The 25,177-nt window shown below is 35.4% G+C and overlaps 2 protein-coding genes across 2 annotated transcripts; one reads left to right on the forward strand and one right to left on the reverse strand.

The window, feature by feature from the left end:
- Nucleotides 1-7,797: 7,797 nt before the first annotated feature.
- LOC140664550 (uncharacterized) lies at nucleotides 7,798-9,843 on the reverse strand. Its single transcript, XM_072889725.1, has 4 exons — nucleotides 9,376-9,843; nucleotides 9,014-9,108; nucleotides 8,530-8,905; nucleotides 7,798-7,823 (listed from the first exon to the last, which is right to left on the reverse strand). The coding sequence occupies exons 1-4, from the start codon at nucleotides 9,392-9,394 to the stop codon at nucleotides 7,798-7,800; spliced, it is 516 nt and encodes a 171-aa protein (XP_072745826.1). The 5' UTR covers nucleotides 9,395-9,843.
- A 10,439-nt stretch (nucleotides 9,844-20,282) lies between these two features.
- Nucleotides 20,283-21,734, forward strand: LOC140664766 (uncharacterized). The gene is made up of 5 exons (XM_072890222.1): nucleotides 20,283-20,600; nucleotides 20,839-21,018; nucleotides 21,105-21,275; nucleotides 21,370-21,527; nucleotides 21,614-21,734. The coding sequence occupies exons 1-4, from the start codon at nucleotides 20,536-20,538 to the stop codon at nucleotides 21,521-21,523; spliced, it is 570 nt and encodes a 189-aa protein (XP_072746323.1). The 5' UTR covers nucleotides 20,283-20,535; the 3' UTR covers nucleotides 21,524-21,527; nucleotides 21,614-21,734.
- Nucleotides 21,735-25,177: the final 3,443 nt, after the last annotated feature.

The raw sequence follows: 25,177 nt of genomic DNA on the forward strand, positions 1-25,177 counted from the left end.
CCTCGCAGTCGGGAGAAGGACGCGGAGACTGGGTGCGCGAAGCGACCCGTCTACAGGCGCTGTACCGGGTGAACCGACGTCGTGCGGTCCGAGAGGTGCTGCAGGGGCCCGCAGAATTCTGCCAAGTGCCGAAGGAGCGGGTCCAGGCGTACTTCGAGGACCTATATCGCGGAGGGGAACCTATGGGCAGTGTCGACGACGAAGTCGTGGAGCGCGCTGACCCCTTGGCCGTTGAGGAGGCCGCGCGCCTGCTCGATCCGTTCGCGGAGCGAGTAGTTGACCGTCGGCTCCGGCGTATGAACAACTCTGCGCCGGGTCCCGACGGTATCAGCTATAAGGACCTCCGCGAATCGGATCCGGGCGCGCGACTCCTCACCGCTCTATTTAACATCTGCCAGCGGCTCGAGGCAGTTCCCGCGTCCTGGAAGACCTCCAACACAGTGTTGGTGTACAAAAAGGGCGACCGGGAGATGTTAGAGAACTGGCGTCCTCTCGCGCTGGGTGATACGGTCCCCAAACTTTACGCCGCGCTCGTCGCTGATCGTCTGACCGACTGGGCGGTCAGTAACAACAAACTTAACCGGGCGCAGAAGGGATTCCTGAGGGACGAGGGGTGCTACGAGCATAACTTCGTCCTGCAGGAAATCCTGACTGATGCCCGGCGGACTCGGCGGCAGGCGGTCGTCGCATGGCTGGATCTTTCCAACGCGTTTGGCTCGATCCCGCATGCGACGATCCGCCGCGCGCTCATTCGCTCCGGCGTGCCGGGGGGCCTCGTCAATATATGGAACTCCATGTATGACGGGTGCTCCACGCGGGTGCGAACTGCCGAGGGCTACACCGCGCCTGTCCCGATTCGCTCGGGTGTGCGACAGGGGTGTCCGCTTAGCCCGGTAGTATTTGACCTCGCTATCGACTCGGTACTGCGCGCAGTCACTGATGTCGATGCGGGGTTCGATCTACTGGGCTATCGCTTTAACACCTTCGCGTACGCGGACGACATAGCCCTTGTCGCTGAAACGCCCGAGGGAATGCGGCGGCTTCTCGCCGTCGCGGAGCTCGAAGCATCGTCGGTGGGGTTGCGGTTCAACCCTGCGAAATGCGCCACCCTGCACATCGGTGCAGGAGTGGTCGGCAGGGTCTTACCGACGACCTTCGAGATCCAGGGACAGCCCGTTCGTCACCTGGCGGACGGCGAGCCTTATTTTCATCTCGGAGTCCCGACCGGCTTCTCGGTCGACCAGACTCCATATGTCACCATCGGAGGCCTCCTGGAGGATCTTCGGGCGGTTGACCGCGCTCTCCTCGCCCCGTGGCAGAAGATAGAGACACTGGCTACCAACATCTTGCCACGCGTCGACTTTCTGCTGCGGGGAGCCGCAGTGGAGAAACGCCCCCTCAAAACCGTAGACTTGGAGATCCGGCGGGTTGCTAAGGCCTGGCTCAACCTCCCGCAGAGGGCCAGCGCGGAGGTGGTCTACCTCCCTCTCAAACGGGGGGGTTGTGGGCTACTTCCGATGTCTGACCTCGCGGACGTCCTGTCCGTCGCGCACGCCTTCCGTATGCTTACGGCTGGCGACGAGACGGTCAGGGGGCTCGCGTGGGCGTCTCTGCGGGGAGTTGTGGCCAGGCGTATTGGGGGCCCGCCATCGGGCGAAGATTCAGCTGCCTTCCTCTCGGGTTCGCTTGAGGGGAGGCTTCGCGACGGAGGGGAGCGCTCCCTGTGGTCGAGGGCGCGGAACGCCGCCCGGAGGCAGTCCGAAAGGTCGTCTCTTCGGTGGCGATGGAGCGGGCCGACCGAGGAGTTGGTCGTGGAGTGCAGGGGTACGCCCATAGGGGACACGGTAAAAGTCCCACCTGGTGCTCGTGCCCAGGTGGTGATCCGTCTGCGCTCAGCGGTGGCGGCATTTTACGCGTCAACGCTTTTGGTTAAACCGGACCAGGGGAAGGTGTTCGAGGTGTCGTCGCGGGCTGGGGTGAGCAATCACTTCGTCCGCGGCGGCAGCTTCACCCGCTTCGCCGACTGGCGCTTTATCCACCGCGCGCGCCTGGACGTCCTCCCCCTAAACGGCGCTCGTCGCTGGGGGGAGGCGGACCGAAGATGTCGGCGATGCGGGTTGGCGGCCGAGACCCTTCCCCACGTTATCAACCACTGTGGGGTCCATTCTGCCGCCATTCAGCTGAGGCACGACGCCGTGCTGCACAGGCTCCGAAAGGCTTGCCGTATGCCCGGTGAAAAACGGGTAAACCAGCGGGTCGGGGGGGTCGACGGGGAACTTGGGGAGCTACGACCTGATCTCGTGATCAGGCACGAGCCCTCCAAGTGTGTCGTCATTTGCGACGTCACGGTGCCCTTCGAAAACCGCTGGAGGTCGTTTGAGGAGGCCAGGGCGAGGAAAATTGCCAAGTTCTCGCCCTTGGCGGAGGCGCTCCAGCGCGAAGGGTACCGTGTCGTCGTGACGGCCTTCGTCGTCGGCTCCCTCGGCTCGTGGGATCCGGCCAACGAGGCGGTGCTGCGGACGTTGCATATTGGCAGTGCGTACGCCTCTATGCTGCGCCGCCTCGTTGTCTCGGATACCATTCGCTGGTCGCGGGACGTTTACGTGGAACACGTGTCTGGCGTGCGCCAGTACGCCGCTCCTTCCCGTCCCTCCGGTGATGGGGTGCTCGCGACACCTAACCCGAGCGGTTCGCCGGCGTTGGCCCGCCGGCAGGAACGGCGGTCTTGCATAGCTCATTTATTTATATTATATATATTTGCTTGCACATTTATTTATTTATTCATGTATTTATTTATTTATTTATGTATTTATTTTCTGCGTGCGTATTTGTATACAGAGAGTGAATGTCGCGTAAATTATTGCGTATTTGTCCTGTCTACAATTATGTTAACTTTTATATTCTTACTTTCTTTTATTTTCATTCTTACCTGCGATGGTGCATGTTGTGTGGGCCTATATGTTCCAAGTGTGATTGCCGCGATCCATAATATTGTATTTTAAGCGAGTGTGAGTGTGTCATAAGTGACTAATTTGTGTTTTTAATAATTTTTTAAACCGCGTGCGCACTCCCAGGCCATTTTATCTATTGACTTGCTACTGTGGTAGGCCCGGGAGTGAAATGCTGTGATCTATGTTATATGAATTGCCCCGGCCTGTGAACCGGAGCAATATTAATATAATATTCATATATACTCGCGCTCAGCTCCGTAAAGTTAGCCGAACCACTTTGATTTTTTTAAATTAAAATTAACTAATCGTTTGGAAATTGTGTGGAGATGATCGAAAGTCTAATTAAAATGTTTGGAGGTTCATCGTTTTTTTTTTAATTAAATAATTAAAATTTCGATGTAAAGTTTGCCGAACATTTTTATTTTTCCTTCAATCGAGTTAAATAAGAGTTTATTCGATGCAGAATCGTTAGGTGGTCACGAATAAATTCTTTACAACGTTTGGAGGTTATATAGTTTATCCGAAAAATGATAAAAATCATGTGCGGTAAAATTCAAAATTCTTTTAAGGCTGATTCACACTTTGGCAGAAAAACAGAGAACAGACAGCAAAAGCCAATAAAAACTCGCGTTGGCAATTGGTTGTTGAGTAAAGAATTTCTAATGTTTTTATATGATAATATGATTGCGATCCAGGAGACACGTCAGATGTTTCAAAACATTTGATTGATCAATCAAAATAAATTGAGTAAAGATTTCTTTAGCCTGATTGGTTAATGCAGTATTTTTTAAAGCATCTGTAGCAATTTTTCGACTATGGCTTATGTCATGCACACACTCTTGCATAACGCATAATGGATCATCTACAATGGCCGTAGAACGTAAAGTCGCAAGCAAATTGACCAATGACAGTCAAGCATTTTCGAAAATGACCATTTTCGAATATTCGGCATATATTTATTATTAAATGCGCATATATTTCCTCATATAGTTAAAATGCATAAAATTATCGTAGTATAAATAAAATACTCTTACAGAGAAATATTTTTATTTAAATAATTAAAAAATAAAATAAATAAAGAAATAAAACATAAATGTTTTTATTTATTTTTTACATTGCGCCGGTTGATATAAATCATTAAAACATGAAAAATATTCCTCTGTAAAAATATTTTATTTATATTACGATCATTTTATGTATTTTAAATATATGAGGAGATATATGCGCATTTAATAATAAATATATGCCGAATATTTATTTCTATGTAATAAATAATACATATTACATGACGTACAAAGTAATAAAAAAATTTTTTAATTAAAAAAACAATAAAAAGAATTATGACAACTCAAGTTTTGAACCTAAGATCCCTGAATTAATATTCTTGTGCTATTTCGCTGCGCTAGCGACACTGATTGAACATACATCTTTCTTTAGGTCTTATAACAAATATGAATATTTCTCTAAATTTCAAGTATAAAAAAATATTACAAAGTGCATTGGACAAAAAGCTCGAACACAGATCAACTTAATTTTTATACAGATTCACAAAAAGGAGATCAAAATCAGTGAAGAGTCAACGGAATTTAGTATGGACTTGAACTAGGGGCAAAGTCTTTTGTGGAATTTAGCACGGACTCGAACCAGGGGCAAAGTCTTTTGCGGAATTTAGCACGGACTCAAATCAGGGGCAAAGTTTGTCGGTAAGGGACAAACTCTGTCACACGAAAATGGTCTCATCTTTATATGGGCTTTGGCTATCTGTCTATTAATCTGTGGCACGTGTTCTTACTCCGGCGCCGGCACGTGCGTCGTGCGTCTCGCGTTCGCGTTCAATCACCTCGAGGTTGAGCGCGCCGTAAACATTTCTTGTCACAATAATACATACGATAATATACTACGCGACAAAACTTAATGCTTTAAAATACGTACAAAGTGATTTCGAACATTGAACGCATTAAATAAAGCATATGAATTGCAATATGAAATACACGTATAAAAAAGCGAGTAAAATATTTTAATCGACACGTTATCTTTCTCATCAAGGTAATACGCATTTTATAAGTACTACGCGATAAATCTTAACACGTTAAAATTCTAAAGCAATTCCGAGATATGTATAAATAAAATAATATATGACATTCGGCCTTGGTGATATATATCCTATATCGCAATTATGGATCTAGCAAGAATATGAACCAATCGGTCATTTTATCATGAAAGTATTGAAAAGTGGATCTGGTCATGTAGTTCTGCCCACCGTAAAATTGATCCAGTTGGCGCTAACATATTGCAAGAAAAAAGCGTCGTAAACAGCTCCATAAAGTTAGCCGAACTACTTTGATTTTTTTATACAGTCGGATCTCTTATCCTACGACCCTCTTATGCTACGAAACTTCTTATCCTACGACAAAAAATCCTCTCATGCTACGACCGCGAAAGGGAAATAATACCTCTAATCTCAAATTTTTGTCGTAGGATCAGAGGTTTAAGGGGAAGATTCCGGACCGAAAATGTCGTAGGATAAGAGATTAAAATTAACTAATCGTTTGGTGATCGTTTGGTGGTCATTGGTAGTCCAATTAAAACGTATGGTGGTTCGTTTTTTTTAATTCGTTTTTTTAATTAAATAATTAAAATTTTGATGTAAAGTTAGCCAAATATTTTTATTTTTTGTTCAATCGAGTTGAATAAGAGTTTATTTGATGCAGAATCGTTAAATGGTCACGAATAAATTTTTTACAACGGAAGGTCGTCCATAGTTTATCCGAAAAATGAAAAAAATCATGTGCGGTAAAATGACGACGATGACTGTAAAATTAGCTGAACCAATATATTATTTATTAAGCAATTTTGTTCGAATTGGTCTTACGTGATAAAAAATCGTTTGGTGGTGATTGGTAGTCCAATTAAAACGTTTGGTGGTTAATTATTAGATTATCACGATTCCAAATTCTTTTAAGGCTGATTCACACTTTGGCAGAAAACCAGGTAAATATGAAGATGAGCGGTCCTCCTCACCGATTTTATTGAAATTTTTTTAGTAATAGATTCTGACTCGAAACGAACAAATCTGAAAAAATCGTCGCTCTGCTACGCGAAGTAAGATATAAATTTTTTAAGATGATCACTTTTGAGGCTTTAAAACTTGTCATTCGGGCAACGTATAGTGACATAGATGTGCGCTGCGGTCACGCGCGCATGCGTTTTAGTAACTTACAAAATTTTAAATAAATCCTTTTTAATTTTAATAAATCCTTTTTATGTAGCTATGCAAGTTGCAAACCCATGTGGAATTGTATATGCATTGCAAAGTACATGTTTAGATGGGAGTGCATAGGGGGAAGCCCCGTCCCCATAAAAAGATATAACAAAACTTGAGAGCGTAGAAACTACCAAAGCTGACAGTACTGTCTGGAAGTTTCAATGCTATTTTCCTAAGCAAATGCTATTTGACTGAAGCGCTGCTAGGCAAATGGCTCAATGAATCGTGCATCGATGTATTCAGTATTTATTTTGTAAGATTATAAATAAAAAATTATAAATGTAGTGTAAGAGTTCGGACAGTTAGGTTGAATTAAGATTTTACATTGAAACTTCCACACAGTACTGTCAGCCTTGATAGTTTCTGCGCTCTTAAGTTTTGTTATATCTTTTTATGGGGACGGGGCTTCCCCTTATGCACTCCCATCTAAGCATGTACTTTGCAATGCATATACGATTCCACATGGGTTTGCAACTTGCATAGCAACATAAAAAGGATTTACTAAAATCAAAAAGGATTTATTTAAAATTTTGTGTAAGTTACTAAACGCATGCACATGTGACCGTAGCGCACGTCCATGTCACTATACGTCGCCCGAATGACAGGTTTCATAGCCTCAAAAGTGATCATCTTAAAAAATTTATATCTCGCTTCGCGTGGCAGAGCGACGATGTTTTTGGCTAGATTCGTTCATTTCGAGCCAAAATCTATTACTAAAAAATTTTCAATAAAATCGGTAAGGAGGACTGCTCATCTTCATATTTACCTGGTTTTCTGCTAAAGTGTGAATCAGCCTTAAAAGAATTTGGAATCGTGATAATCTAATAATTAACCACCAAACGTTTTAATTGGACTACCAATCACCACCAAACGATTTTTTATCACGTAAGACCAATTCGAACAAAATTGCTTAATAAATAATATATTGGTCCAGCTAATTTTACAGTCATCGTCGTCATTTTACCGCACATGATTTTTTTCATTTTTCGGATAAACTATGGACGACCTTCCGTTGTAAAAAATTTATTCGTGACCATTTAACGATTCTGCATCAAATAAACTCTTATTCAACTCGATTGAACAAAAAATAAAAATATTCGGCTAACTTTACATCAAAATTTTAATTATTTAATTAAAAAAAAAAACGAATTAAAAAAAACGAATAACCACCAAACGTTTTAATTGGACTACCAATGACCACCAAATGATCACCAAACGATTAGTTAATTTTAACCTCTTATCCTTCGATATTTTCGGTCCGGAACCTTCCCCTTAAACCTCTGATCCTACGACAAAAATTTGAGATTAGGGGTATAATTCTCCTTTCGCGGTCGTGACCACCTAACGATTCTGCATCGAACAAGCTCTTGTTTAAGGGTCTACCGGAGGCACTGTGGAGACTCTTATCGGCCGGCTGCGAACTACGGATTCGTTTTTGTCGTATTACAGCTAAAATTTAGAGAAAATTGCAATAAAATTATGATATTTTTAATCAGCAACATTGTCCGCAGGGTCGTAAAGAGCGATTTTTTGGAAAAAAGGTCTAAATAAAATTTCCAAAAATGTGCTGCTGACCGCGAGTTACCACGGATCAGATGTAGCTGCTCCTTGAATTCGAATTAAATTTATAATAAATTTTTAAGAATTAAATTGCAAAATCCGGCTCTTTACGATCCTTCTAATTTTTATAAAGAACATTTTAAAACAAAATTTATAAAGAAACATAACTTTTCCGAAGCTGAAAACGAAAAATTAGAATATGGCTATCTGTACCTAAAATACAGCTAACGAATTGATGTTGGTAGTACCGCGTGAAGGTAGAAAGATAAAGATAGTACATAATTGTCGCTCCTTGTCTGACATTATCTGCCAACAATTGCGTCCGTGTGCTCGACATATCGGTGTTTGCGCCTATACGGATGCTACTACATATGCGTTGCAAGAGAGACAAAGATAGCATTATTATCTTTCTTTGTCTCTCTTACAACGTAGATATAGTAGCATCCGTATAGATACAGCCACCAATATATCGAATACACGCGATTGTGGTAGATATAATACTAAAAAACGACAATCGTATATTGTTATTGTCTCTTTACTTCTACTCAATATGGTAATAAATTGATTAAATTATTAATTAATAAATAATTATGAAAAATAATAAAAATATTTTGTATATATATATGTATATATATTTTATTTTATAATTAGAATTGTATAAAATGTTTTATTATACATTTATATTTTTTTAATTTATATAAAATATTTGGACTTTCCCTCCCCGGCCCCGGCTGCGTCTTCCTCTACCCTGACCTCTTCCCCATCCTTGCTGACCTCTTTCCCATCCTCTCTGACCTCCGCCCCATGTACCCTGACCTCCTCCCCATGTACCCAGACCTCCTCTCCATCCTCCCTCACCTCCTCCCCATCCTCCTTGATCCCATTCCTCCAAAATTTGTGGTTGCGGTAACGGTGCCACCTGTGGTGGCTGCGACTGAGGCGACGGCGGCGGTAGCCGCGGTGGCGGCGGCGGCGGCGGCGGCGGCGATGGTGGTGGTGGTGGTGGTGTTTGCAGCAGCAGCGGTGGTGGCAGTGGCGGCAGCGGTGGTAATTGTTGAAGCTGCTGCTGTTGTTGCTGTCGCTGCCGACGACGTTGGCGATAACGCCGTCGTCGCTCGCTCTGGGGACGCTAAACAAAAATTAATTTTAGTTAATTTTTATTTAGAAACAATTGATATACATATATATATATATATATATATATGTGTATGTATATATTTAAAATTATAGTACTTACTACTTGTTGTGGCACGATAAAAATATATGAGCCCCGTGATGTCCCCGGCACCTCGGACTGCGGAATTATCCATCCCGGAGGTGGCATCGGGATTGCTGAAAAAAAATAACATGAAATTATATATATATTTATTTATATAAACATATTATATATATCGATATTGTTACATGTATTGTTTGTACATTAAATAAATACAGGTTATGTTTCTAAGTAGTTTTTTTTGTATTGCTATATGTAATTTATATATTATTACTGTAATTTATATATGATAAATATTTTGATAGTTAATAAAATATTAAATATATATATATATATATATATATATATATATGTAATATATATGAAAAGTATAATTATCTTACCGTATTCGTTGAGTGGCATCTCGTCTCGTCTGCACTGTACTCCATCCAGTGAGAAATGACCATCAAATCGACATCAAATTGATATCGAATCGATGCAATTTACATCAATTCGACGATAATTCGATGTCGACTCGATAGGTCCTTTCTCACTGGGTGTCTGTACCAATAACAGCTGTGCATAATAGCCATAGATCATACGCGATTATCAATTGTCGATCATAAGTATTATTGATAGCGTTATTGTTTTGTACATCACGAGTAATTTACGCGAGTGAATAGTTTCATAAAAATGGGTAAAAAGAAGATGTGCACGTCGTTAAAACGCATTTCTTTCACTAAGAAAATGCGTTACATACGACAATTTAATAAGAATCCTTTTCATAAAGAGAAGGATATCGAGGATTCTCCAGATGTGGAAGAAACCTCGAGATGCGTATCAGAATTATCAGGTACGTCTCATAATATATGTCGAGATAATATAGGAAATACAGACAATAATACATTGGCATCGCAATTATTATCTTTCACAAATATATTTTCTCAATTATCTGTTGATGCATGCGACTGGACACATAAAATTCAAGCAGAAAATGTCATTGACATTTTCAATGATGATTCTGTTGGATCTAAATCGGACGTTCGTTAATTTTGCGAAACAGCAAGTTTGTCGAATGAGACTAACGCATATACAAATGAGAGAAATGCAATAGATAATGATACGCTGACACCGCAGTCATTATTGAATGCATTTCCTAAAAACTCTGTGAATCTATGCGAGATGATAGATTTAGATAATATAATACAAAGCAATAATATGGATGATATCGAAGATATCGAAAATATTGCTTTGCAAATTAATATGAATGATATCGAAGATGTCGAAAATATTACTTTGCAAAATAATATGGATGATACTGAAGATATCGAAAATATTGCTTTGCAAAATAATATGGATGATATCGAAGATGTCGACAATATTACTTTGCAAAATAATATGGATGATACTGAAGATATCGAAAATATTGCTTTGCAAAATAATATGGATAATATCGAAGATATCGACAATATTACTTTGCAAAATAATATGGATGATATTGAAGATATCGAAAATATTGCTTTGTTGATCAGAACATCGACGCAGATCGTTTATATTCTGTAGAGATTAATGGACGATGTATCGTCGATTTCGGGCATGTTTTTGCTGAATTGCAGAGACTGTCCACTCATTGGATCGGCGAATGTTGTTTCATTGATCTTATAATAACTAAAACGACGCGTCACGGTCTAAAAACCCAATTTTTTGTCGAATGTCGAATGTGTCATTTCAGAGATAACTTCTGGAGTGAACCGATAGACGATAAAAGATTGGATGTTAATAGAGGTGCCGTATGCGGTACTATATTGACAAGGACTGGTCATAAGCAGCTTGAAGAATTTCTTGTTGCTGTGGATGTTCCATGTATCAGTAGCAAAACGTATATTAATTATCATAATGAAATGTCGGAAGCCTTCGCTGCCGCTGCGGAAGAAGAAATGCGCGTGGCTGGCGAAGAGGAAAGACGTTTAGCAATTGAAAGAGGGGATGTCATAGATGGAATTCCGCATATACCTGTAATAACAGATGGCTCATGGACGAAGAGATCCTATCATAGTGGTAGTTATGATTCTCCGTCTGGAGCAGCTATTATTACGGGATATTATTCTCAAAAAGTTTTATTTGTCGGGGTTAGAAACAAATATTGTGTTGTTTGTGCAAGAGCAGCAAAATTGTCTTTACAACCGAAAAAACATAAATGTTTTAAGAATTGGAGAAATGATCAAAGCTCTACAAGTATGGAAAGTGATATAATCCTCGAAGGCTTCCGACTTAGTTTAGAAATGCATGGATTGATTTATGTTAAATATATTGGTGACGGTGATAGCAATGTATTAAAAAAATTAAGAGATTTCCTGCCGTATCCGAATATTGTTGTGGAGAAGATTGAATGCACGAATCATCTTCTCCGCAATATGTGTAATAAAATACGCGAAGCGGATAGTAGTGGTGGTAGAATTATCTCCAAATTAAAAAAAGTCGTTACGAACAGCGTAGTGAAAATTCGGAACGCTGTAGTAAAAGCTGTAAAGTTTCGTCGAAATTGCAAAGGATCTCGAGGTCAAAATGTTGCAGGATTAATAAAAGATTTATTAAATATACCCAGCCATGTATTCGGTGAGCATAAAGATTGTTCTTCCCTTAAATATTTTTGTACCGGAGAACAAAAAGAAGGTGAAGAAAATCTTGTGCCCCAATTACAAAAGGCTGGGCTATTATTAAAAATTGAAATTGCAATGAAACGTGTAATAGAGAATGCTGATAGTTTACTGTATCAATTTACAAGTAATTCTGTGGAAAGTTGCAATGGAATTATTAGTAAATTTATTGGTGGCAAACGTATTAATTTTGCAAAAAAAGGTTCTTATCAAGCCCGCGTGAAAGCATCTGTAGTACAATTTAATACTGCGCAAGCATTAAGTTCTACTTGTCACGCAATAGGTAAAGAACCACCTGCGTGTACAAAAATAATAGAAAAAAGGAATATTTAAAAAAATAAAAACTATCAGCAACGCGCGCGTGCGGCAAAAGAATTAGGTCTCTCTATTCGTACATCAAAATATTTTGCTAAAACTCTTACGGCCAATAAAGATTACGGACTAAATGCGGAACGACCAGATATAGAAGGTCATATGTACGAACAGCTGAGATCTAATCATTATCAAATGTTAAAAGATCAACAATGCAATCGTGCTGTATTGGAATGTGCTACACGGGGTCAGCATGAAAACCCGGAGTGGCACAACATACGGCGAAATCTTCTCACTGCTTCAAACTTTGGAAAAGTTTGCAGCAGAAGAGAAACAACTTTGTGCTAAAATCTTGTAAAAGCAATTCTTTATCCTCCTTGACTGACGAATGCGGCTGTTGAGTGGGGTAAAGAAAAAGGGATGGTGGCACGAGAGCAATTGCAGGTAGAGTTGGGAATAGAAATCAATGATTGTGGAATATTTATTGATGAAGAAATTTCATATCTTGCTGCAACGCCTGACGGCATTATCGGAAACGATACTGTCGTTGAGATTAAATGTCCTTATGCAGCGCGGCAAGTGTTTCCTACCAATGCAATGCTTAATAAGATTGCAGATGTTCATCGAATTTTCGATAAAACGGATGACACTCGTATGAATCAAAGACACACGTACTATTTCCAAATACAGGGGCAGCTCCACATAACGCAAAGAAAATATTGCATTTTTGCTGTGTGGACACCCTTTAGATTAAAGTACACGTTTGTCGAGTGTGATGACAGATTTTGGGAATTAAAAATGTTACCACTGCTTAAACGATTTTACGAGGACTGCTTGGTTCCTGAAATAATTGATAGTAGAGCGGAAAGAAATATGCCAATTCGGGAACCGCAGTATGTCATCGAAGTACAGAAAGCGACTCAGAAAAAGAAAGAGTGTCATTGAACTATTAAAAATATGTAATTATATTAAATATTTATATATACATATATAATATAATAAAAATGATCAATTTTTTCTGAATATAATGGTCAATGACATCCTGACTCGCTTGGAAAGAGTTGGTGGGAAAATTCTGCTTATTACTATTATGTAAAGAAATTATTTTAAAAAATATATAAATATTATTATAATAATTAAAATATATTTTATTGTTGCAATTTATTTTATGTTATTGTTTTTAATTTTTAAATTATGAAAATAATGCATTGCAGAATCGAGATCGCAATTTAAACTGACAAGTGTGATTGCGTCACAAATTGTTTGACGTAATAATTTTTATTTTGCAATGCATTGTTTTTGAAAATATATAGTAATAAGCAGATAAAAATGAAGTATATTAAATATTTATAAATATATAAGAAACTACGTTGAGAGACATGTATATTAATTAAAAGTACTTTAAATATTTTATTTTTATTTTATTTCCAAAAAATCAACGGGACAAAGCTCCCTCTAGTACACTTTCAAAGAAATAATATACAACAAAATACAAAAATACAGTCTAAGAAAGTTTCATTAATAGTATAGAATATAAAGACGATAATTAATGAAATATAATAAATTAATATAATAAAATGAGGAAACGGCGACTAAATCCAATGTGGGAAATTTCTTCTAATCTGATTTGGACTTGTGTGAAAAAAATCAATACGCAATAAGAATTCATTTGCTAACAAGCATAGCCGATCAAGTGGCTTATTTCTACCATAAGATGTTCTATGAGCCTCGACAGCAAATAGTTGATGTTGCCTGAGTGATCTGCCAGGAACGTAAAAATTTATATTTGATAAAAGTTCAGAACAATCGACACTCCCGTTTAATAATTTGCACATAAAAACTAGGCCTAGCATGATTCTTCGGTCACTCAGCGTTAGAAGCCCAAGATTGTCGCGCAATACATCATAGTTATGATTAAAAACGGCCATCGGCTTTTGCATAACAAAACTCATACGACGAATGAAGCGATGTTGAATTCTCTCAATTGACATATTATGATTTGCGTAGAAAGGTGCCCAAATAACAGAAGCGAATTCTAATTGAGGCCTCACTAGGGAGCAATATAATAGTTTTAGTGTGTTAACATTGTTGAAAAATTTACAAGCACGATTTATGAAGCCCAATTTTTTAAACGCAGAGCAAGTAATGGATTTCATATGTTTATCGAATGACAAGTCACTACTAAACAAGACCCCCAGATCACGAATAGAGTCAACTGGCGAGAGGCGAGCTCCATTTAAAACATAATTTTGTATATAACTGTTATTTTTGCGACTAAAATGTACTACGTGACATTTAGATATATTAAAATTGAGCCTATTTTGAGTGCACCACTTTTCTAAACTAATTAGATCTTGCTGAAGATAAAAGGCATCGACAGGGCTAGTAATTTGTCGAAAAATTTTCAAGTCGTCCGCAAAGAGTAAAAATTTTGAGTATTTGAAATACTTGTTCAATATCGTTAATAAATAGGTTGAACAACAACAGACCCAAGTGAGATCCTTGAGGAACACCCGATGTGACTTTTATATTTCTAGAAAAGGTGTTAATTTTTACAGTTTGAATTCTGTCAGTTAAATAGTTAGAAATCCATTTTAATACGTTTCCATCAATACCAAAATTACGAAGTTTAGATAAAAGAATTTTATGGTCAACACTGTCGAAAGCCTCTTTAAAATCAGTATATACTGCATCTACTTGCAGCCTCCTCTCAAAGGCCGTGACTATATACTCGTGACACAGCAAAAGATTTGTGGAGACCGACCGGCCTGCCATAAATCCATGCTGCTCTTCTATGATTACATTCCTTGCAAGTGATGATATCCTCACCGCGATAATATTTTCAAGAAGCTTAGGAAACATACATTGCTTACTAATGGACCTTTAATTTGAGACCATACTCTTGTCTCCACTCTTGAAAATTGGCACAACAATGCACACTTTCCAAGCCTCAGGAAAAATGCCACATGAAAGTGACTTATTGAATATTAGCCACAATGCTCTAGATAAGACATATTTGCATGATTTTATGAATAGCGGAGGTATGCCATCAATTCCTGGATTCGAATTTAGATTTAATTTATTTATATGATTAAAGACCTTCCCTATGTTTATATTGATGTTTAATATATCTAAATAATGTTTAGATTTTTCATCACCAGGAATTGGTTCGTCCTTAAAATCGCTTTTAATATACACAGATTCGAAAAAATCTGCAAAACAATCTGCAATAGATAGGTCGCTCCTGAGGAGACAGCCGTTTTTACTAATACAAGACGGTGTTGAACTCTTATTTTTAATGTTGTTTATAAAACTCCAAAATATTTTCGCATTTTGAGAGATCGCCGATTCAGTTGTCCGCAGATACTTATTCCAGGCCCGTTTAGATAGAGTTTTACATTGAGATCTCAGATTTACAAATGATAGATAGTCAGAAAGTAAATTTGATGATTTAAATTTACGATGAGCTTTCTTTTTTTCTATTGTGAAAGATATAAATTTCGCAGAAAACCAACTCGGATAATCAGATCTGCGTATTGTATACGTCGGTACATATAAAGTAATCACGTCATTTATGCGCTTGTATAGGAAGTCAACAGCATCGTCAACATCGCGACTCTCCAGTTCAATATCCCAAGAAATACTGCCCAAATACTCGTTTATCGCATAGTCCGCACGCTTAAAATTTCTAACAACGTTAGACGATCCATCCGCACGTTCTCTAAATGACATAGGCAAATTTAAGAGCTGGATGGTATTTGTCACAACCTATTAAAGGATCCAATGCTCTTTCGACAGATAAATTTAGTAAATTGGAAAATATTATATCAAGCATATTTCCATCCACATTACCGATAAAATTATGCTGATAAAGATTAAATTCATTAAAATAGTTTACGAGAACATTTGCTTGTCTAATCATACTACAAGGTCGAGTGACATCATAATAAAGAGAGCCATTCATATCCTTTCTAAAAATTACATGTGGAAGATTGAAGTCTCCAGCAATTATAAAATCGGTATCATTAGAATTTAGCATAATATTCTCAATAGTATGGCAATGCATCTCGTAAACCATTTCTGCACAACATGGTGGTATATATGTACCACTGATAACGATACGCCTATGGTTAAATTGTGTTTCAACTATTATATGCTCGATATCGGAAACAGACATATTTAACATTCTACTGCGAAAGCAATTTTGGATCGCGATCAAAACACCACCTCCGCGAAAACGGTCACAGTTTATAATCCTATCTGTTCTAAATACATTATAATTTTTAAATCCAAGCTCAGCGTCCGCAATGGAGTCGTTTAACCACGTTTCGACTAATATAATAATATCATAGGTTTCCGAAGCAGAGCTCAAAGCACAAGTTAGATAATTTGGTTCTCAAACCATGAACATTGTGCACATAAACTAGAGGAAGCTTTAGGAGTTTTTTGGAATTTGAGATTTCACAATTCTTGGCACACCATCGATATAACGAATAGTCTTATTTTCGCCGGCTTCAACCATCTCCTTTAATTTCGCTCTAAGTTCCTTTAAGTGAGTTTTCTGTTTCGCTGTTCTATCCTGAGAGATCTTCACAGGACCTATATATCTTCTTTCGTTCTTTAGAACATCCAATACATTGTGTTTAGAAGGAAGAGTAATTCGTACTGGCCTAGAATATCCTCGACGTTTTACCCCAGTCTAGCAACCTTAATATTTGGTACGTCCCTAGGTAGGATTGTTTTTAATATATCCTTGACTAGGTCAGTATCCGAAATGTTTGAATCCGTAACGGATTCAGGCTCATCCATGTAAAAAAGAATTATGTTTTTCGATCTTCTTTCCCTCTCAGACATTTCGATTAATATCTTCTCTTCGTATGGTGTGGAGCTATTTACTACTTTCGCCTCGGAATTTTCAAGCTTGTCGATCCTGCTTGATAGCTGTAGCAAATTATCGTTTATTTTTTTGATATTCGCCTTATAGCCCTCAAGCAACTTCTTTCGAAAATCCGCGAATACCGATCGAAACTCAGAACGTAATTCCGCACGAATCATTTCCCGGATCTTATTCAAGCATGAATTGCTGACAGTATCAGTCTGGCGAGGATATTGAGAGCCACCAGCAGCACCACAATCCAAAAATTTGCCTCCTTGGTGTGGATGTCTCGTGCGAGAAATACAGTTCGGGTGCGATACAACGTCGCATATACTGCAAACTATTGGTTTCACCACTATCGTACCACATCCTCCGCAGGTTTTTCTTCCATCCATTATTATTAATATTTAATTTTTTAAATTTTTACTTAGTTTCGTTTTGCTTCAAAAAGAAAAAGAAAAATTGCCTAAGCAGGTAACGGTCTGCGGAGCAGAAAGAAAACACGAAATATACTGTATATTAATTATAGTACTTCCCACTATGTGGTTGAAGTCACTTTGCGATGCAATCACTTAACTTAGTTTAAATTGCGATCCAGTCGAATTTATTAATTTGTACTGTATATAACATTACGGAAATAATGGCAATCTTATTATCTCTGAATTGTTATTAACTTTAAAATAATTATTAAATTAACAATACCATTTGACACACGCACACCACACACACACATGTTTTCATATATGCATTGCTTGCCATTGTTAAGTGTATACATATTTTTATCCCATTAAATGTCATAAAATAAAATTACACTGAAAAAATTGTACATAATAATATTTTTATTTTTATCATTTTTAAATTTAAATTATTATTCTTATTTATATTAATATATCTATTATATTATTAAATTTTATTTACATTTATATTTTTATTTATATATTCTATATATATTTTTTGTACACTGCATTGTTTGGGATAAGAATATAAAATCTTTTAGCGCTTTTGTTATGTTTCCGACAAGCGCAAAGGATCATGTTTTTATTATAACAAATTAATAATTTAATATAATACAAATATAATTGATGGTTTTTCAGATTTTAAAATCGATAATTTTAGAACAATTTCTATAATTACTTTAATATTAATCTGTGCACAGCATATAGTTACTTATTACAGATTGAGAATGGAACAGATGTCTGAAGGGCGGATCATTTTAAACACTCTATACTTTTATTGAATGGAAAGGCGTATAGGTAAATACTGCAGAATTAGTGCCATTTTATATTGCAGCAAGTAACAATAGACGTCCATGCTGACAGGGAACTGAGGTACACGAATGGACTTTGGATGACATGTAGTGTAAGCCTCATTCTTTTAGGCCTGAAAGGGGAGTGGTTTTAAGTGGGTTCGAGCCCCACATACCCTGCGGGACCGACCGGCAGGGATGCGGTAGGCATTTTCCACTTCCCTCAGAAAAAAAAAAAAACACAAGTAATGTATATCATAATGTATATGTCACACATATGTGTTAAGAATGCATTTAATTATATATTTAATTAATATTATTTCATTTTTTGTAAATTAATTAAAAAATAATTAAAATATTTTTGTCATTTTTTGTAATTAGAAAGTATTATTGTGCTTAAAAAGTATGCTGAAGTAATGTATTAATTATAATTTATAGTTTACAATTAATATATTATTTTTAATAATAATACATTTAATAAATATTTATATAAAATATTTTTTACATAAAAATATTAAAATATATATTTTTTGTAAAAGCTATTATATAATTTCAAAAAAAATATTTCTTAGAAAATATACCTTTTCATATAGCTGTTATCGATTTATTACAAAATACATATAAAAGCATACATAAAATAAATGTTTTATTTATATACATGTACAATAAATGTGTAATAATAAAATGTTAGAAATATTTTTAATGTTTTTAAAGTTAATCTTAAATTTATTCACTAAAAAAGTAATTTTTATATTATAAATAAATTATAAAAATTTTTTTTATATCTATACTTGAACATTTGTCTACAGTGTGCAATATCAAGTAAGAATTGACAATCATATTATTTTTCTATTCCGTTGATATGATACACGAAGTATCGATAGTAAGAAAGCAACACATCACCAAGTCTAATAGGCGCCCGTGTTCTACATACTGTATATTACTTTACTTTGTTAGCTATTATCTTACTGTTATTATTCATCATTGTACAATATTTTACCGTATATATAATTTTAGTTACAATTTGGATACATATATACATATATGTATATACATATGTAAATATAAATTTTATAAAAAGTGGACGCCCATTAACCTTGTTACATTACTGCTTTCTGCCACAAGAGACCAGAAAGCATTTTCGGGCCGTATCTCGGTAATCCGATATGCTTGAAGAGGAACAAGAACAGCGCGATTGCGCGATCTTTTTCTATCTTACAAGCGTTCACGCGAGCAATACAATAGTGTTGGTATGTATACAGACGTACACCAACACATTGAATGAGAGTTCATTTTTCAATGTTGGTAGTAGTGACGCTGGAATTTTCTCGTCGCTCCGGTAGACCCTTAACTCGATTGGACGAAAAATAAAAATGTTCGGCTAATTTTACTTCGAAATTTTAATTATTTAATTAAAAAAAACGATGAACGACCAAACGTTTTAATTGGACGACCAATCATCACCAAACGATTACCAAGCGATTAGTTAATTTTAATTATAAAAAAATCAAAGTGGTTCGGCTAACTGTACGGAGGTACCTTTCTCTCTCGTACAGACTATGGGTGCATTTCTTTTGGACGCTTACACACTTAAAGCGCTTATAAGTATTGCTTACGCTGTTCCATTTGGAGTTATAAGCACTTATAAACGCATTAATGACGTCACTGTGACGTTATAACTTGTGCTCACAAATGCTTATTTCATCGAGGTAGAGCAGCAAAAGCGTGAGTGTTTACAGCGCGTGAGCGTTTATATGGAACGCACCCGTGGTATCGCATGATGAATAGAAAAATGGATTTAAATTGTAATGTGATTAATATATGATTAATAACTGAAATGTGATTTAAATTGTACATCGGTATATGATGGTAAAATCTTTTCTACGTAATTCTTTAGGCGTAATATTGCAGTTTTCTCGTGATACTTATTAAGAATTAAAAGAATGTTTTTTACTTCTGTATTAAGTTTTAAAGAATCTCCATCGTCATCAAACAATATTTCGAACATTATTACAATTAGTGAACACAAAAGAACAATCTGTTTTTCCGCCATTTTGACATGCTCACGATGCTCATGCATCCAAAAGGAACAACTTTCCGTTTACAATTTTAAGCGCTTAAGCAGCAAACGAAACGATTGAAAATAGCGCTTATAAGCGTGAACGCTTACAGCGCGTGAGCGTTCATATGGAACGCACCCTTTGGACCATAGACTTATACTCATAGACTGCGCTAGCCATGAGAGGAGTCCACGCTGAGACAAGAGTGAGAGAGCAACAGGTGGAGTGATACTCTCTCTGTCTAATTTGTCATTAAGTGGAAAGCATAGACTTATAAATGGGGGAAACAAGAAACGAGTGAGTCAGTGAGGGTCAGTGAGAGTAAAATAGAGCAATATCTTTTGTTAAAGATTAGATTTCGAGACTACGATTCACTACGATTACACAGAGTTCAGTGCAGAGTTTGTGAGAAAATGGTTAAATATTGCTGTATCTGTAAAATCAAACAAAGAATGATTCCGGATATTTCTTTCCATAAGTAAGTTGAAATGCATGTTATTCTATGTAGTTGGTCTGTATGATATGCACATTATCATACAAAAGAATTAAAACTTATCAAAATAATTTTATATTATAGTAGTCAGGAAATTAATGCATATCTGTATACCAGGAAAAGTTAATTTTTGCTTAATAACATTAATGTCACTATTCTATACATTAATATATTAAATAATGCTAATTTACACTCAAAAAGTATGTTCATAATACATTTTCAGAATTTCTAATAACCCAGAACTGAAGGCAAAATGGGTTATAAATATTGGCCGAGAGCTTAATAATTACAATTCAGTTTGCAGTAGACATTTCAAGGAAAAGGATTTTTCTTATAAAGTTTATGGAGAGAACATAAAACGATTTTTGATATCTACAGCTGTTCCATCTTGCTTAATTCAGTGGTATTAATATTTATTTTTTAATAAAAATGTTTTTTTTTAACAAAGTAAATAAATGTTTTTGTTACAAAATATATTGTTTATTACAGTAAAAAATCCTTGCAAGTTACCATTGAAACTCAAAAGTCGATTAATCAAAAACCAGATTCACCATTAAATAGTACCAATAATTCAGAATCAGAACAAATCTTGGCAAATATTACAAATACACACAGTAACAACATCAGCAACATTGATAGCAACAGTATATTTACTGAATAGTAAGTAATTAATATATTTAATAATTTGTTCTTGATTAAAAGTAATTTTTTTAGTTATAAGCAATAAATAATTTAAAATAATTTAAATGTATAGTGATGACTGTGCTCAAGCATCCATTTCCCATGATAATGAGAAAGCAGACATATCAGTTACTGAACAAAATGTTTCACGTATAATATCTGATGATTCTAATATATCTCTTGATTTGCACTGTGCTGATTACATTCAAGAAGAAGTACAACATTAAAAAGGTAAGATTATAAAAAAACAATACAATGTTTTTCATAATTACTTGTAATAATCATATTAAATATTAAAAAATGACTTTGTATTGTAGGAAATTGGATAAACCTTTTGAAAGTCGAAAAAGATTTTGCAATCCTCGGTATATAGGAGATTTAACCAGAGAACATTTCACATCTGATATTGCTTGGAATATTATCAAGAAGCATGTTAATAATTATGGAAAAAATCGAAAATCTTTAACTGAGAAAGTGAAACGTGCGACTAATAAAATAGAATCATTAAAATCCCTATTGAATAACTTGAGAAAAAAAGGACTATTGTCTGATGAAGTTTGCAATAAATTAGAAGTGAGTTAAAACCAAAATAATTTAAAAGTAATAATTACAATAATAGTTGAGATTATTATTGTAATTATTATTGTAATTATTCTTTTTAATTTGTCAACAGAATCTGCAATAGCATTAAGAATAAATATGATAATAATATGAAGCAGAAGTTATAACACTTCCATTGATTTATTTTTTCGAATATAATGTTAATTGTAAATATTATTTAAAAATTGATCGAGTGTTTTTTATATCTTCACTAATATATTTGATATCTTTCAATATTATGTCACAGTTACATTCTTTTGTATCAAAGAAAATTTTTATAAATTTTTTTATTATTTTTATATATACATCAACAGTTTAAAAAATAAGTAATGATAAAGCTTTTACACGATTTATATTTATATACAAAATTATTATACATATAATATTTATATTTATACATATATTATTGTTATTGTAATGTAATTATAAATTAATTTGCAAATATAAAATGAAAATAATACATATTATTATCATTATTACTTAAAGCAAGAAAACTATTTGGGATTAGAGAAAGAAAAAGCGAATTTGGGTGCAGAAAGTACGAGTAACGTGAACAAATCAAACAGCATTTTTAGCTGCGTACGATTGTCTCGACTTGTGTCGTAGTTAGAAAGCACCTGTGGCGACATTGTGCAACACACTGTGTTGCTTGCTAAAAAAACACCCAATATCCATATATGTAATGAGTCAAAGTAACTCTAAAAATGTTTCGTACAAGTGTTCTTTTTCTCTTTTTTTTCTTTGTTGGAAGATAAGAGAAAAGAAATATCTTGAAGCATTTGTAGCGTCGAATTGATCGAATTATAATAATAAAAATATAAATATATAAATTCAATTTTTCTTTATTATATCTTATCTTACCTTAAAGATAAAGTTTGAAAAAAAAAGATTGTAAAACAGTAAATACTAATATTAAATATCAAAATCAAGGAATAAACAACTAAAAATCTTTTGTTTATAAATATTTAAACACTTATAAATATAATTTATAAACAAAAATGATGTTTAAATATTTATAAGCTTATAAATATTTAAAATCATAATTGACATATATTTATGTTATTACAAAATTTTTATTATTTTATCATTTTGATATTTGTTTTTTATAGTTTTGTATGAGCCCTGCATTAAATGAAATTATTAAAAACGTAATAACTAAAAAAAAAAATAAGAAATGTCCTCCTGCATTAAGAGAGTTTTCGTCCACTTTATTATTTTATTCTACTTCCGCCTATGAATATGTACAAAAAAATTTTATGAAAATATTGCCTCATCCACAAAGTATCCGAAAATGGTTTTCAAAAATTGACTTTAGCCCCGGAATTACTATGCCAGTATTGGAAAACTTACGAAAAATGATCGAGGAGTATAATGCTAAAGGAATCGAATTAGAGTTCGGACTTCAAGTAGATGAAATGTCCATAAAAAAAGCAATTGAATGGGATGGCAAACAATATCATGGACATGTTGATTTGGGTCTTCACAATGAAGAAAGTGATGAAGCATCATATGCACTTGTTATAATGATAGTTTGTTTAAATGGACATTTCAAGACTTCTATATCATATTATTTGATAAGAAGTCTAACAGCTGGAGCACGATCAAATATATTAAAAGAAATATTAGTAATTTTGAATAATAATAGACTAAGAAATATTAGATCGATAACATTCGACGGTGCTGCTACTAATTTTGGCATGGTTGAAAAACTTGGAGCAAAGTTACAAAATGTTCAAGAAGAGTCATTTTTTGAACATCCAGTAACTAAAGAACCGATCATTGTTATTCCGGACGCTTGTCATATGTTAAAATTGATTCGTAATACTTTAGCTGAATATGATTTGATTGATAATGAAGGAAATATAATCAAATGGAGTTTTTTAGAAAAATTGGTTGAGATGCAAGAAAAATATAAATTACATCCAGCAACAAAAATCCGTCAAAGACACATTAACTTTCAAAAAGAAAAAATGAAAGTAAAGTTGGCAGCACAAACATTTAGTAAATCAGTTGCAGATGCATTAATTTTTATGAAACAAAAGTTTCCTCAAGATTTTGTGAATGTTGATGCTACATCAAAATTTTGTAGAATAATAAATGATATTTTTGATATTTTAAATTCGCGAAGAAAATTTGAAGAAGCTTGTATATCACAAGAAAATTATGAAAATATGGAAAACAAAATAGACGAATATATTAACTATATTAAATTATTAAAAATTATTGAAAAGAAAGAAAGCAATAAAAATATTTCTATTTTAAATTCAAAACGCAAGACAGGATTTTGGGGATTCATAACAGCTATGAAGGGTGTTTTGAAAATAGCCCAATATGTTTTTAAAAAGAACTCGATAACCTATCTTTTAACTTATAAACTATCCCAAGACCACTTGGAAACATTTTTTTCTTGCATGCGACGTATGGGTGGTTTTAATAACAATCCTACATGTCATCAAATCCAATTATAAGAAGCTCATTACTCATGTTAATTCTATTATACCTAATGAAAGTAACTGCTTCTTACAAGATGAGACTAATATAATAAAATTAGAAATCAATAATATTCAGGAGAAATGTTTAAATGAAGAACTACCTAGTTTTGTAACATTTAAGCATGATTTTGTGGGTAGTAATAGATGGTTATGGACTGAATATAGTAGTGATATATTAATTTATATTGCAGAATCAATTGTTCGAACAATTAAAAAAAATTAAATGTGAAATGTACATAGAACAATTAATGCAAAATAATGTAACTACATCAAGCTTGATAATATAATATATAAAATATAAAAAATAAAATATAAAAAACCGCGTACTTAACTCATCGACAAAAACTACAAATCAAAATCAGATGAGAAGTTTAATCTCGCCGAGTGTTGATGTAGTTACGATTTTTAAAACTGCAGAAAAGGTTTTAAGAAGCACATCAAATTTACTTTTTACAAAAAATGTGCTTGAAAAATTAATAATTCATGCAAACAAGCTATTAGTAGAAGTAAATCTTTTTCCTAAAATGGATATGTTTATGGAAGACAATGTTTTATGCAATCACAAATTAAATTTAATTAATCTGACTTTAAAACAATATTTTAAGATTCGGCTTCATCCTGAAGCAAAATCTTCACAAGATGCGGTGCAAAGAATAAGAAGCTTCCACAATCGACTAGCTGTGTTTAAAAATCAATAAAAATAAACGCGAGGAAAACAGATATATTTATTAAGAAAAAGCTGGACTTCCGTTTCCGGTAGGATAGGTGAATGAGGTGTGGTAGTGTGAA

The sequence above is a fragment of the Anoplolepis gracilipes genome, chromosome 4 (assembly GCF_047496725.1).
Source record: "Anoplolepis gracilipes chromosome 4, ASM4749672v1, whole genome shotgun sequence".
Lineage (NCBI taxonomy): Eukaryota > Metazoa > Arthropoda > Insecta > Hymenoptera > Formicidae > Anoplolepis > Anoplolepis gracilipes.